This window comes from Anopheles merus, chromosome 3R, assembly GCF_017562075.2.
Source record: "Anopheles merus strain MAF chromosome 3R, AmerM5.1, whole genome shotgun sequence".
Taxonomy (NCBI): domain Eukaryota; kingdom Metazoa; phylum Arthropoda; class Insecta; order Diptera; family Culicidae; genus Anopheles; species Anopheles merus.
Genome location: NC_054084.1, coordinates 5,829,110 through 5,844,997, shown reverse-complemented (window position 1 = coordinate 5,844,997; position 15,888 = coordinate 5,829,110). Strand labels below are relative to the sequence as shown.

General features: G+C 48.7%; 1 protein-coding gene across 6 annotated transcripts; it reads left to right on the top strand.

Moving 5' to 3' along the window:
* The first annotated feature begins 1,283 nt into the window (after positions 1-1,283).
* Positions 1,284-15,705, top strand: LOC121596311 (CAP-Gly domain-containing linker protein 1-like). Of its 6 annotated transcripts, none has more exons than XM_041921142.1 (17): positions 1,286-1,876; positions 2,221-2,516; positions 2,596-2,785; positions 2,936-3,121; positions 3,587-4,243; positions 7,178-7,438; positions 7,520-7,624; positions 7,856-7,918; positions 8,322-8,396; positions 9,260-9,343; positions 9,435-9,566; positions 13,068-13,664; positions 13,737-14,258; positions 14,330-14,461; positions 14,528-14,943; positions 15,217-15,307; positions 15,385-15,704. In XM_041921142.1, exons 1-17 carry the CDS (start codon positions 1,613-1,615, stop codon positions 15,487-15,489), a joined length of 4,176 nt encoding a protein of 1,391 aa, XP_041777076.1. In that variant the 5' UTR covers positions 1,286-1,612; the 3' UTR covers positions 15,490-15,704. The 6 variants fall into 6 exon arrangements, with proteins under 6 accessions (XP_041777080.1, XP_041777079.1, XP_041777076.1 ...); XM_041921141.1 differs by having other exon boundaries at positions 2,936-3,127; positions 3,590-4,243; XM_041921144.1 differs by lacking the exon at positions 2,936-3,121 and having other exon boundaries at positions 3,590-4,243.
* The last annotated feature ends 183 nt before the right edge of the window (positions 15,706-15,888 follow it).

Genomic DNA, 15,888 nt, shown 5'->3' with positions numbered 1-15,888 from the left:
CAACTTTATAGAATTAGAATTTAGAGGAAACAAAGGAAAACAAAAGCATAACACATTATCATTTATCAACTCTAGTAAGAAGCGATATTGGTGGTGAGAAAAGCAGGAAAAGAAGCGTGCGCATTACATTGCATGAACCTACTAGTAGCGATGAAAAGCCGGCGCGAGGATCGAACTGCGGATCTTAGGCATATAAGGATCGCGGGGCTAGATCGCGAATAAAATTGCGTCTGCTTATGTAAAGAGTCTTAGAATGTAAGAGCTAAAGCATGTTTTTAAGAGACGAGAAGATCTTTTACGTGTTGATATTTCCTTACTTTTGTTTTGGGAATCATGAATTCCTCCTCCCATATGCCTCTCGCAAAGCCCTTGCTATAGGGTTTTCTGTCCTCCAGCTTATTGGGGGAGAACATAGCTAATAAAGGGAGCGTGCACATGTGCCCCATACATTTGCGAGCGCCACTTGTATCCCTTCCGAAGCCACCAAGAACGATAGAGATTTGCAGTTTTTTTTTTCGTTTTCTTCGCTTGGGGGAGTGTAAGCGACCGCAGATATCTAATATGAGCAAGAGCAGTTTTTTTTTTTCTATTTTAAGTGAATGTGAAAATCTCCTCTCAAGCGGCATTATAACAAAAGAAAAAACACAAGAAAAGAATGATGCATTAGTGTGGAAAATTGCTAAACAAAAAAATAAAACGCATTGTAATGTTACTGAACGGAGGAATAAATTAACTAACTTATTCTTAAGCCACAGCCACAGTAATAGCGCGCGTGTGTGTGTGTACTCTGGCAGTAGTAGAAAGGGAAGTGCGGACGCTGGGATAGATAAGATTTGGAGATTTGAGATGCGATCATCGTTAACAATAGGGATATGATGGAGGGTGGAAAATCGCACTCACAGACACAAAAAAGGACGAATTGTTGTGTCGATTGTCTTTGGAAGAATGCCGTAGCTGGGGGGTATAGAGACACACAAGAGAGATACCCCTTCCGAAGAGGCAGTGCCTGGTTGTGGCACGGAAAGATGGAAAATGATAATAAAAAAAAAATAACGGCTGAAAGGAATGGTTTAAATATTGGCTTTATTTGATTTGAAATAGCAACGACGGGTGGGCACCGCTCAGATGAAAGTCATGTACGCGTGCTCTCTCTTTCACTCACGCACTCGCACCTCTCGGCACCTGCTTTCCCAGGCAGCGTTCGAAGCGCGCTTCGAGACCCGTCGTCAGCTGAGCGAGAAGCGAAGCGCATTTCACCCTGGCAGTATAAACGCACGAAGCTGATGACGCAAACGTAAATAAATAAACAAAGCAAGCAGAGAACTGCGCGTGAATGGGATCGAGTGTGTTCTGTTCGTGAGTGTGAAAAAAAGTCGTCCACCGCACTGTACTGTGTGCTGTGTGTGCGTTGCAAGCCAAAACCGTTGCTGTGCTCGTGCAAAAAGAGGTGAAAAAACGGAGCGGGCTTTGCAAAGGTGATCGATCGTGAGAGAGAGAGCCTGCATCAAAGTGTACCGAAAGCAGGGAACCAACATCTCCGTCCGAGTCGGGTCTGTTTGCTGATCACCCCGACGGCCCCGACAGTGAATGCGTGCACAGTTCGCGCTGACCGATGGAAACAGTCGGTGAGGTAAAAGAAGCACACCCGGAGGGTGGTGGTGGCGACAGATCAGCGCAGCTCTTTCCGTCGGACGTTCCGGACAAGCTGGTCCCGGTCGAGGGCAAACCAGCGGGATCGTTGCCGGACGCTGAGACGGCTTCCGCCGACCCGCAGGATGACACGTCCCTGAACGCCCGGTTGCTGGACAAGCTGAACGAGCAGTTCGAAAAGCAGATCCAGCTGGTCGAGAGCGAACGGTTGGACGATGGTTTCAAGGTGAGTAGAGTGCTGTGCGGCTCGCACTTACGCAGGTTAGCGGCGGCGACGATGACGGCGGCGCGCCACGAAGGTCACCCTTAAGGGGTTGGCTGGATTAGAATCGGTCTCTTGCTGCAGCTGTCCCCCTTCCGGTCAAGGTTGTGCTGCGTGCGCGCGCTCGCGCACTTGTGTCGTACCGTACCGCTCCTACTATTATTGAGGCTCCTGTGGCATTAGCGCACTGGCGGCACACGTGGCACCGTGTCAACTCGTGTAATGTTTCAGCCTCTTTTTGTTCTACACATATTGCTTTCCGGGTGTTACATTTCATATTGTTTTGCGGCACTGGCATCGGAGCTTAGCTTAGCGTGTACGCCGAATGGGTCAACAGTTTGCGCACGCTCAACACCGAGCTGGTGCAGTCGTTGCGCGAAATGCAGGACACCTGCATGGAGCGGATGCAGCTGATGCGCGCCGCCTATCTGAAAGACTTTGCGCGCTTCGGGCCGGAGGTGCGCTTGAGGCGGCTGCAACCAGCGCCGGACACGCTGCCGACTGCGCCCGGCGAGCAAATAGTGTCGCTTGAGCTTAGCTCCAACTATCCCATCATACCGGCGTCGGACGAGATGTTGGTGAGGGAGCTGAACGCGAAGACAAGGTAGGCGGTGTGCGGTCATTCCTCCAAATAGTAGATTGTTTGAACAGGTTTTACTTCAAAAAACGTTGTTCTTCTCTAGCCTGATCGATGAACTGCGGACGGAACTGAAGGACCTGCGGAAGGAAGCGGCCGAAAATGGTGCCATACTGGAGCAGCTGCGCAACATGGCACTCGAGCGGGACAAGCAGCTGGACGATAAGCGGAAAGAAATCGGCATACTGCAGCAACAGATCGTTTCCCTTAACGACCAACTGCTGAAAATCAAAATGGTAACGGCTACATGCATCTGCGACGTATGAAGCAAAACTATGCTCTAGCTAGACCCAGTTTCAGGCACCTTTTTTTCCCCCATTTATTAGTACTTCTTCCAATTGGCATGATTGTTCCCCTTTCCCTTTGATACTGATTTACATCGACAGTCCACCATGGCCTCGACCGATAACCGGAGCTTGATTTCGGAAATTACCGATCACCACGATAAGATCACGCAGCTGCGCAAGAAGCTGAAGGAGCAGGAGGACAAACTGCGCCAGGCGAACACCGCCATTCAGTTCCGGGATGAGGTGATTGCGCAGCAGCGGCAAGAGATTAAGCTGCTGAACGAGGTATCGGTACCGTACTGCTTCTCGATATCCTGCTTATAGTGTGGCTTCGTGTGGGCTAACACCGGTGTTGGGCGGTAAAGGCAAACGGCTCTAATCATGTTGTTATCGTTGCTTGTAGTCGCTTGAAACTGCTTCTGTCTTTTCGGACCTGTATGACGATGGTGGTGAGCGGGACAGCGATGACAGCTTTCCCAGCTCGCTTAGTGGAAGCTTCCGGCGGGAACGTGTTTCAAGCGGTGGTGGAAAAAGCTTAATGAAGCGTCTATTTTAGTGTTCGCCGAATGTAAAGTGCTATGGAGCTGAAGCCGAAATCCAAATTGAATGCTTTTCATAACCACATTGTGCTTATATTTTTATTTAACTTTGCTGCTTTTTTTTAAATAATAAATAATGGAAACATGGTTAGCGGTTTTAAACATTTTATTCTTTTCCTTTTCTCATTTCATTTTTGGACTACACCACCAGAAGCCGGACTCAGCGCAACCAGCTGCAATCGATGCTGCTCCCAGTGTCTCATACTATTCCGTACGGTCGTCCGAAGGTGATCTGACGCAGCACGGAATGGCAAGCAACAGCTTCTACTCGTCCTCCTCCACCCGGTTGCTGTTGGATGAGCTCGGCACGATACAGCAGGGCAGTGAAACGGAATCGGCCTGCGTGCAGGTGTTGAAGCGGGAGATTGCCGAATTGCGCGACGAGTTGCACAAGCGTGGCCACGAGAAGGATACGACGGGGATCCACGAAATGGAAAAGGCACTGCTCCGGCTAAGGGGCGCGTGTGAGGAGCTGCTTCAGAGCACGGGAAAATTGTCCGGCTGGGGGGATGGTTGGAGGGAAGGCTGCGACGAGAGTGGAGCTGGTGGGTGTTCGCTTCGGTTCGAGGACGACGATGAGCTGATCGAGGCAATGCGTGATCGGTGCGAGGCGTTGTGCCGTCAGCTGGGACTGTCGCACAAGCCGCACTGTACGATCGAGCAGGATGAGGGCATTGGCAGTGCGAGTACATCCAGACTGGAGCATTCCGAGCCAGCTCCAGTCCACAGGATAGAAGAGCAACAGCAGCAGCAGCAGCAGCAGCAACAGCAGCTGATGCACTGCATTGAGCGGCAACTGAAACGATTGGTGAGTTTTAACCCAATAAGCTAAGCAGCATGGGGCGAGGGTGTTAAGTAGATCACCAAACCGACACAGGCAACCAATGGGCAATCAATGGACGCACATGGTTAGTTGTGGTGCGCTGACCCGCTGCCTTACTTTAAATAAACATCCCCATTTCTTCATCACCGACCAATGGGGTAAACATAGTTTGGATGCTACCCCGTGCGGCACGAGAAACTCTCCACGGCTCGGTTGAAAACTCCACAGGAAAAATTGCTATTTTTGGGGACCACTTGCGGATCCGACAATGTGCTCATTACGTTGAGTCGACAAATTGTAGACGGCTGGAGACGGCGGCTTTTAGACTCATTACGCCGTAACCCAGTTTCCCAGTTTGCCTCGGGAGTTGTTTCCCACTCCTTGGCACACAGCAGGGACATTCCATGGGTGCAAAGGGTTGGGTCGGCTGCACTCCTCCAATGCACTTTTCACACCTTCCGGGGTGACGGTGAGTGACAGAATCTATTTTGGAAGCGGGAATCGGGCGTGTGTGTGTGTCTGTGCCGCTAACGACGAAGTTTACGTGCCATTTTGAGTTAGACCTCTTCTTCTAGCCCCCCCCCTCCCGTGCTTTCTTCCATCCACCGATGCTCATTTCCCCACGCTTGTGTGGCAAGAATGCGCCAACCAAGCAAGCGCCAGTGGAGAATTGTGTGGGTTTTTGTTTCTCTCCCCGTTTGAATTCCATTTCGTCAGCATTGGCAGGAAGAGGGGACTACGTACGGGAAGCGGTGGAGGCAAAGAAGGGTTATTTTTACCTTCTACGGTATGTGTGTGTGAGTGTGTTTGTGTGCACGGTTTGCTTCGAAAGGGCGTTAATTTACAAGCAATAATATCGAGCGATATTTGTTGTATACGCAGCAATTAGCGCCATTTAGGGTGTTCGGGGGCACGTGTAGTGTGCGGTGAAGGTGTTTTGAATGTTCCCCTTTTTAGGACGACACATGTGCTGGGGGTGGGCCGGGTGGTGGGAGATGTAGACAAGGTGTTGACTAAACAACTTTTAGGTGTTAATGTGCTTGTAGAAGAGTTGGGGTCGAATATATTACTACGGTTGGTGCAATTTTCATCTAGAATCGTGTGAGAGCTAGAGTAAACCTGTCTTCTTTCTTTGGAGCAAATCGTTATTCCTGTTACGATGAATTTACTATGTAGCAGAACAGTCTCCTATTGGGGTTGGATGCTTGCGGACGGCACTTTGAACCAGTTTGTGCAATTGACTTGATGGGCTAGGACAGTCACGATGGCCTAGTGGTACACGTACCGAGCGCGTAGAAACTCGGACGTGGTTCAATTCTCATCCGAGTTTTAAGAATATGTAAAAACAGGCTCCTTTTATTCTGAGAGATTTGGCGCTCAATTAAAGTCACAAAATATGTCTTCCTACAGAATCGCTTTTACATTGTTAACTTACTAACTATCGTGTTCGTTAATTCGGACCATGGGACAATTCTTCAAGACACCGGAGATAAATCTTTCAATTAAGCAGCGCGAGAATCAAAGGAGAATCCCAATCGAAAAGGAGCGGATGACTCATTTATCTCATCCCAGTGAATGAAGACCTGCCTGCTACACACGATCGTTCTTGCTCGCTCGTCGTATCAAAGGTCCCTCAAAACTATTGCTACTATTCCTGCAGCACGCTACCCATCAAGCACTGCGTTAGTCAATTAAGCTAAAAAGTCATCCGAGACAACGCTCCTAGTAGTAGTACCGTCGCCCACCTCGACGTTGTCTTTAGGGAATCGAAATCTATTCTCCTACACCCCCCCCCCTCTCACACACACACATTCGATACGTGTTTTCTCGGGGGATACGTGAAGCTATTTTAAGCACGGACGAGAACCCACAGCAACTACTTCCCCTTTACTCTCCAGGGATACACAGTACAGGCATCATCCCAACAACCACCAAACTAAAAGTGCTCTTTTTTGGGAGGTTTTCGGGAGGACCAGTTTAGAACCAATTAATTTTACTGCACTTTGGGGAGTGTGTGGCCGGCATACCCTTCCCGGACATCACCACACACGGGCGTTGTTTGTAAACGAAACGAAAGCGAACGTTCCGCGGGACGTCAAACCGTGGCATCAACGCCCACATTCATCACAGCTCTCTCGTGCTCTACGCGATCTTCACGCGATGCAGCTGCATAAGCGGGTTCAGACCCAGACCCAGACGGAGGGACGGTGGGTGGTGGATGTGGTTGGGTCCTAAAATAACTTCCTCCCAGCACGCGACTACAAGCGGGACGAGCAGTTCCGAAATGCAATGTTTTTTTTCTAGCCCGCTGCTAAATACGTTAAGTCTAACAAGCGCCTTGAAAACGTCTCTAATGCACTCGTGGGGCAAACTATGATGTATTGGTGGGTTATTTTTCAATTTTTCAATTTCTCTTCAATTTCTCCAATTCTTCATTGGAAGTGAGCCAAGTGAGAAGAACTCTTTCCCATTGGGTTACTGTTCGATTCACCCACAGTGCGCCGGCATGAAGACGGCTGCCGTTCCCTCCGGTTTGTCTAGTCTGAGCGCATCCGAGGAGTGAAGTGCGGTTCCCTCTTAGATTCACGCACAAGAAGGGCGAGACGATCATGGGACTTGGGTCTTGTGCCACTCTCAGATTCGACAGCCGGATCAGTAAGTGCGTGGATGTTGCGTCGCAAACGTCGGTCGGAATTTTCGTGTGCCGTGTTGTACCGGGACCGGAAAATATAATCCATTCAGCGTGCGTGTGTGATCGTTTGGATGATATTTAACGGGTTCTGTGCTGGTGAAAATTCGGTGGATGTTTGATAGTTTTTTTTTAGTGAAGACTCCTTGATTTGTTGGCTTAGATTTGCAAGTGTGTGTGTGTGCGTGTGTGTGATCAATTGAAAGCGTGTTACGATGACCGTTTTCCAGCTAGGCGGAAAGGAGCACTGCCACAATAGTGGCAGCGAGTCGCTCAGCTCGCTATCGCTCGGCCTGGACGAGGGCTGCACCCTGCAGGGATTGATCGACGATCTGAAGAAGGAAATCGAATCGAAGGATCTTGTGCTGCGCGGTCGGCACGACGAAATGGAGCAGCTACGGCAGGAGCTGTCCAGCCAGGCCCGTCTGCTAAACCAGTGCCAGGCACGCCAAGAACAGTTCGAGGGCGAGAGAGCGAAACTGCTCCAAAAGGTACACCCATCGCTGCTGTTCTTGCTGAAAGCTGTTGCAACATTGTAATGGCGCGTCTTTTCGTTTCTTTTTCCAATCTAGATCGCCATCCTGGAGGAAAGCGTCGACGATCAAAACCGCACGATCGCAATGCTGAACATGGAAAAGCTGAAACTCGTGCGTCAAGTGGACGATCTCAAGGAAACGGTATGTTTCATAGTGTGTGCGCGCGCAAACGTGATCTTGTGTGTGTGTGTGTGTGTGTGTGTGTGTGTGTGTGTGTGTGTGTGTGTGTGTGTGTGTGTGTGTGTGAGCGATTTTGCTACAAATATTGGTGTGTTTTATTTCTGTTCTATGGCCACCCGTCCCTGCAACCCTGTTGACTCTGCGTTCATCAACCCTCCTGGTGCTTTGATTGCTTTTGGGCGGGCGAAACAGCTGCACCAGTACCGGGATAACCTGCAAAAGACGAGCGAGGAAAAGGTCGCGATCGAGGACGAGGTAAGCCGGGTTGGGATGATTTTCCGCGTTCGTTTGAAGTGGGATAGTGTTTCCCTTTTTTTTCATTTCGTCGGTCGGCTGAAACGAAGCACAGCGCCGATGCCGCCGGTTCAGTTGCGTTGCGATGCACAATCTGTTTATACATTGGTTTATTTATGCCAAATTAGATTCGCTTTTTAGGGGGAAAGATTTGCGAAATACGAATACGTTTTGTTTACGTTTCGATTGGGCAACTGGCTTTGGGTTTAGTTTAGGTTGCTGTTGCCGTTACAATTAAATGTGTTGTTTAGAAGCTTGTTTCTTTCTCGAATGCGACTCTGACTGTTTGTTTTTCCTCATTTTTTCTGTGTCATTAACGTTCAAAAATACTATTTTTTTTTTCTTTTTTGTTTGCAACCACCAGTGCAAAAACCAGCTCGTCACCATCTCTAACCTGCGCGTTGCGCTCGAGGAAACGAAGCGCAATGGCAGCTCATCCGTGAGTTTCTTTTCCGGCCTTCGGTACAGTCAACCGGCGCCACCGGCGTACCGTGTCAGCTATTTGCATGCTAACAGCAAGGATGATACCGTAGAGCATCCGCCACACCACCACCCACCGACCGTAGTACCCTCCCCGACCTTAACCACCAGCCCGGCCGCCCCGCCCAGTCCCACTATAACCAGTAACAGTGGTCCAAACACTGCCGGTCCGGCGGTACCACCTTCCGGTGACTACTGGTCTGCCTTTGGGCGTGCACTGTTTAGTGGGTTTGAATCGTAAATCGCGGGTCTTGCCCCGTTGTGCCTTATGAGAGACTTTCCTTGCAAACAAAACGATGACGATAGATCTGTGAAGTGTGTGTTCCTCTTCGGTTTGCTTTGATATCGATGATCTTTGACCTAATTCCGGATAGACTAAGTCGAAGTACTAACTAAGAGACGCGTCCGCATTGAAAGCTAGCAAGAAGCGAGAGCATCATACGCTTCCGATCGCTAACGCTAAGCCTCAATATTTCATTAGCCTTAGTACGAAAAGGCTTAGTATTTAATATAGCCTCATTTTTCCTAGCGTATCGCTTCATCCATAAGATGGTTTCCCGAAAACCATACTATCTCAGTGTTGATTGTTTTTTTTTATTGTTCCAATAAATTATTGTTCACGTTTACGTTCTTGGTAGTACGACCTGTTTTACTAATTGTTGCGGGTCGGTCGGCCCTTCTAACGCGTTAAATCGATTTGTTTTTATTTGCATGCAATTTTAACTTCTGTGTTCCAAAATCCGTTTTGGGTAAGCTAGACTACACCCAGCGTTAAAAGAAGATTAGCTATCTGTACCTTACCTTTCTATTGTGACACGGTAGGTTAGCGTACTGCAGGAGGTGGTGGAAAATTTGCAGCTAGAGGTGATTCTACTGAGCGAGCAGCTGAACGATGCCTTCAAAGAGGTGCGTAGCAGTGTCTCAAGATCCTCCTAATGAGTGGCTGACGTGACTAAAATATTTCTGTTTTTCTTCTTCGACTGACTGCTTTATCCAGAACCTCTCCAAGGACAACGAGTTGGACCATTACCGTGACGCTAATCTGCAGCTACGCTGTCAGCTGGCCGAGCTGAGCCGTGAGCTGGCCGATCTGAAGGACATCTCCGATGCGGTAGACATCCGGCAGGAGGTGAGCGTACCAGTAGCATACAAAACTACACTGAAACTTTAACACCCTGACAAAACAATCAGCTCATTGCGGTAAAAGTCATCCATCAGGCTCGTTGGGTGTAAGAAAGGAGCACGACAAAATTACTGTACTAACCTCTAATGTCGCATTTGTCGCGGGATTTTGATTGAGAAATCATATTTTACGACTGTTTCGTTGAAGCATGAAAGCGTGCAGATAGGCTGGAGCATGGTTTGCAGCTTGTTGACACGACGACGACGACGTACCGCACACAGCATTGAGGCGCTGCACCACAATTTAGGTGACGATAGTTGATGTCGAGCTATAAAACATCAGACACTCTGGTGGTCTACGGTTGCGGTGGTGCTCGAACGGTGAAATTTAATCGATTACCACCATCGGGTTAGATTTTGGGGCATATGTTGCCCGAGAAACACTTGGGTCGTAAGAATAAGGGGGGAATGTTTTATGTCCTGCGGGTGAAATGTTACACCAGAAAGGCTACTGTCGCTTGTTGCATCGAATAGAGGCCTATAGTGTAGTAGAGCAGCAACGCCATCCGTTTGTTGTTGTATTGGAAAGTTATGAAGAAACTTTCTCCTTTGTCTCTCCACCAATAACCTACCCTGGGATTGTTGTAAACGGTGCTAAAGAAGCTATCAACACCAATACTTTTCAAGGTGCCGGAACTTGAGCCGTGAGGAAGAAGTTCATGCTAAAGGATAATCAGATTTTAATCGTGACCATGGTACAAACACACACGTGCAAGACAGAGAAGCATCTATCAGGGGGCACTCAAAGGCTGGAACGTTTCGTTTATGCGGCACACACCCTCAGCACTCGGGTTGCGTGTCATTTCGGATCCTTACACTTTTGGTCGGTGAGGATTAGGTGTCTTTAAACCGTCGGGAGTTCGGTTTCACGTTGCTTAGTAAATAGTGCACACCCACCATGTAGCACCCCTTTTAATAGGACACGCTGGAAGTTTAGGTGTAAGCAGGTGGTAAATGAATTATAATTTCTCTGGAAAAGTAGGCATCGAGCGTGGAGTGGAGGAGTCTCACTGCTACTATGTTGGCAGGGTACGGCCCTGTTGTCCTGGTTTTGTTTTGACGGTTTTGGGGAAACAGAGAGAGACCTGGCAATACGTAACTCTAGTAAAAGAGGAGAAGGGCAGATAGATATATGTTAACTTTGATGGAATGCAAGGATCCCCCGCCGAGGACAATGGGTCCAGGAAGGAATATTCTAATGAAGTAATGAAAGCTTAGTTATGCGTATGTGTTGGAGAGATCCTCGTCTATTATGTTACCGCGATATTGGAATCTAAATCCATATTTCACTGTTGGCGAGTGGCCGCCATATTTCAACAATTAGATTTGAATCTTTTCACAACTCCCTCTCTCTTTCACCTTGGCCTATCTAGCCGCTGGAACGTATAAGTATGGTATGTCCTCTCTTTTGGCGGTTGCATTTTGCTCCTGTGAAGGTAAAGGTCGGCTATAGATTTGATTCCATGACGGGTATGTTGCTAGGCCGCACACTTGCCAACTGTACAAAGAAACAGGCCAACCAAGGCCCCGTCAAAAGGAGGGTATGAAGCGTGCGTAAACCTAGACCAACAAATGGTTGTTGTCCCAAAGCGGAAGATGTAGAAGAAAAACCGTTTTGAGTTGATAAAACTTGGCAACGAATATCAATTCCCATCAGTAATCAGTTTCCAAATGAGCAGTTTCAGCCCGCCTCCTGCATGCATAACTCCGTTTCCATCTCGATAACGGATAAAAGTTGATCCTTCTCGCAATCGGCACTGGAATTCGATTCAATTAAAGGGTATAAAGTTTCTGCAAAGCGAAAAAACGAAAAAGCAGCAAAAAGTAGAAATATTAATGGAAAAACTTTTGCTCACATGAAGACGAGTTTTTAATAAGTTGTTCGTTTTGTGCGCCCGTGTTGCAATGCTGTATGCAACTGCTGGCCGTCAGAAGGACGAATTCTTGCTGCCATGTACGACTCCTTTTTGTATGTGTGGCTGTGTGTGTTCGCCCATGCCGTCCCATGTCTAGTGTGGTACGAAAATCCCCCCTGTAGCACCACACGCGCATTCCATGCACTTCATTCATTGTGCTTCGGGAACTGGCCCAACCCCCAATGGATGTGGGGGGGGGTAAGAAATCGGGAAAGTACGCCGCATGGTGTGTGGGTGCAATGTCCTCGAGCGTGCCCGGTACGTTTGCTGCTTTGCCGTTACGATTGAAATCAGATTTATTGGTACATGCTGTTGCTGATGGTGGTGGTAGTAGTTTGTGCCATGCCGCCATTCAGCGTTGGAGTGGAAGAGACAGAGGATTAAGCTGGGAACACGCGGGACACAAGAGGCGACGAAAACATTGTAACCGATTCCATACCTGGCACATCGCCTCCTCCTCTGCTTGGTGGTAGTTTGGGAAATGCAATCGGAGTCTAGTGGACCTTGGTGGTGCTGGTGTTGGTTGGGGCTCGGTGGATGCGGTAAAGCGCGCCAAACATCAACAACTTTGTCGACGAACAACAACGCGGTGACGACCAGCTCGCGAAGGACGAAGGATCGACTCGTCAGTTCGAGTTTGGCGTTTGGCGGGAGAGGACTTCCCGTTTTCCCGGAGAAGCATCACGTTGGATCCTTGGCATTGTGTGATTTAAAGGACAGTTCGTACGCTAGGTGCCTAAAGTATCTGTGTGAATGTGTTGCAAAACAATCGCATTAAGATGTAGCACGATTTTTTTCGGAAATATTTAAATCTAGTGGAAACAAAAACGTCACAAAACTACAATTTGCAATTATTGTAATGGGTTGTGCCACGTTAGCGACTCCTTGGGCCGTGTGAGGGTGGGTTAAAATAGATAGAGACATCCGATTACTATCGGCACATGCCATCATGCTCGTGCGAACCTTCGGGGTAAACTGTGGCCCCTCTGTTTTAGTTCCGTTTAAGTTTAATATGCTTTGCCACAACCCCTCCCCCCCCCCTCCACTCCACGGGCTAGGAGCGGACAAAGGATAAGCGTGGGAAATGGAAGGAAAACGCGAGTGTATTTCGTACCAGTTACTGCTACTAAATGATCAGGAATTCCAGCAGTGTGTTCATGGCATAAAATCTGGGTCCAGGGCATGGCACAGTCCTCGTTGAATGTTTTGTTTTTCCAGGTCATTTACACTTCCTGTATTGGAAAAACACTGTCCCTGGTGGCGTGCGTGAGCGTGAATGTGTTGAAGTGTGGTGGAGGGGGGGGGGTTATTTTCTGCAATTCGCTCCCTTTCCCATTTCTGGCCCCCAATGGTTTGTGTTTGTGTGTGTGCCGTTCATCGATTTATTGTGGAATCGGGAAACCTCTGGTCGACTCTGTCTGTGTTCCCGAGTGTTTTAGAATAGCTCATGAATTGTGTGTGTGTGTTTGTTAGTCATAGAAATACCAATTAACGTACGAATATCAACACGTCCGTTTGTTTTGTTGTTGTAGCTGCATGAACAAAAGCAACGGCTGTTTACGCTGCTGAAGGATGACGTGCGGCAGCTGCAGGACCAGATGAACGGCGTGCGGGGGGAGATAGAATCGCGCCAGCAGGATCTAGGCCATCTGAGCTACTTCCGCGAAAAGTATGCCGAAATGGAGCGGCTGCACGAGCTGGAACTGAGCCAGCAGCGCAGCAAACATTCCAGCGAGCTGAAGCAGCTGCGGAGGGAAATCGAATCGCTGAGCAATCAGCTGGCCGGGTCGGCCGATACGGGCCGCCAGCACGAGCAGATGGTGGAATCGCTGGCCACGCTGCAGACCACGATCACGAAGCTGGACGAGCACAATCGATTGCTGCAGAAGACGATCCAATCGTACCAGGAGAACCGGGTGCAGCTGGAGCAACAGTTGGGCGGTTCGCAGCAGCAACTGGACGTGGTCCGGCACGAGCTGGACGAGCTGAAAGGGCGCAGCGATGAGCAGGAGCGGAGGATTGAAAGCTTGAGGACGGAAAAGGACCGGCTGGCCGGGGAGTTGATGATGCAGCGGAAGATGTGCAAGTGTGGCCACAGCACCGCCACTGGCAGTGGATCACGTGAAAGAGTAAGTGAAGGAGTCCTGTTTTTAGAGTGATTTAGATCTAATTATTTCCGTTTTTTGTTGTTGTTTTTGCAGGCAAAGGTACCCCTTTCCCACTCGCTACAGAAACAGTTGGCACAGAAGACGCTTGAAGTGACACGCGTCCAGGAAGAACTACTCCAGCGCACCGAAGAGTGGAAGAGGCGTGAAACGGAGTACGTCAGCCATCGGGTACGGGCGACCGAGCAAGCGACGGGCCTGATCGAACAGCTGAGTGAGCTCAAAGGACGGTTCGGGAATGTAGAACAGGCGGCACAGATGAAGGATGAGTTGATCGACCGATTGCAGCAGAGTTTGCGCGAAGTTACCCGGAAGTTTACGACGCGCCAGGCTCAGCTGACGGAGCTGGAGGCGAAGAACGTGAATCTGTCGGATGCGCTGGATAAGGTACGGCAGGAAGCGCTCCTGTGCGAGAAGCGTTGCACGGAGGAGCAGAGCAATGCGCGCCGCTGTTCGATGGATCAGAAGAACCAGCTGCAACAGTACGAGCGGCAGATCAATCGACTGCGGGCGGAGGTGGATGCTTTGCGTGAAAAGTGTGACCAAATTTCTAGTGAGGTGTGAGCAGTGGTGATGGGCTTTGGTTTAGTGGAACTGTTAGGTGTAATTTTTGTCCGTTTATATTTCAGCGCGATGTGTTACGGGATGAATGTCAGAGCTTGCGGGAACGGTTGGCAAAGTATGAAGGAAAGGAGAGCGCTCTGTGTGAGGTTGTGAAATCAAATCAGGACGAGCTGGCAATGAAAGCTTCTCGGGTGTTGGTAAGCATAAAGGGACAGAATGCTGTTGTCGGGTTCGGTTTAATTTAATGTTTTATCCCTTCAAAGGACCTGGAAGAAACAAACCGCAAACTGAGCCAAAACTATCAGCAGCTGAAAGAACTGCACGACAGCGTTACCGAACAGTATCAGCTCGCGCAGCTAGAGCTCGAGCAGCTGCGCGACTGTTCGAAAAAGCTTGCCGAATTCAAACAGCAAACACTGTCCACCAAGGAGCTCACGCGCAAAAGCGTAACCGAATGGAAGGAACGGGAGGCTCAGTACTGTCAGGAGATTGGCCGGTTGAAGAAACGGACGGAACTGCTCGAGCAGGATCGTTCGAAGCTGATCGGCAAGCTGAACGCGTACCATCGGGACAATACGATACTTGCCAGGCGGATGCAACAATCGCAACAGCAGCAGCAACCACAACCACAGCAGCAACCACCTTCCCGGCAACACTCGCCGTACGATGACAATCGGAGGTGAAGCGTTTTTTGCTATTGGGTTTTATTTTTGAGTGAGTTTTTGCAGACTAACGAAACTAGCGGAGTGTTGATGCGTATGGCCTTTGGCACGTGTTTGTTTTGGAGGCCGATTTTTTGTATGGATTAAATAATAATCTGCAGGGGGTTTTAAATTTTACAAGCAATGTGATAGAAGATGGCTCGAAATGGTGCATGATTTGTTGGACAAAAAATGTGTTCGTTTTTGTAATCTTTCTTTAACCCAGCAATCGATTCTTGTCTTTCTTTTAGAAGCTATAATCTCACACCGCTTCATCAAACATTTTACCCACCGGATGCGTACAAGCTAGTCCGTTCTACCAGCGATCCCAACTGCAACGAGGTACGTTCGTAAGAGGTAAATTATTCCTCATCGCCGGCTAATAATTATCACACGCTTTGTGTTTTTTTTGTTTTTAGCCGGACGAGCTACTGCAGAAAGTTGAGTACACGTGCAGCCAGCTGCAGCAAATACGGAGATTCTGGCACCAAGGCCTGAAGGAGGTGTTTCCACCCGAGCCGTAGCATTAACATTGGGGGTACGGTGTGCGTTAACGACTCCGGTACGCGTGTTTTCCACGTACAACGGGTACAAAATCATTCTGCCGTGTGGTTGGTTATTGTTCCAACGTAAGGGGTAAACTTTGGTAAACATTAAGGATAGAGCGAATTAGTTATTGAATAGTTAATGTGAAAAGTGTCATTTGTACGTTGTTCTTGGATGGATTTTATATAAAAAATAAATTGCAAACTGTGCTGCAAAAAGTCAGTGTCTGTTCATTTCTTTCTATTGACGTGATGATATTTTTATTTAATCACTAATTATTTAACGTTAAACGTCTGTTCAAAAGACACGTGGTTTGCAGCCGTTAGAAACACGTATGCAGCTGGGTGGCGCTAAAATACGAAAAAAGTTCGTTAAAA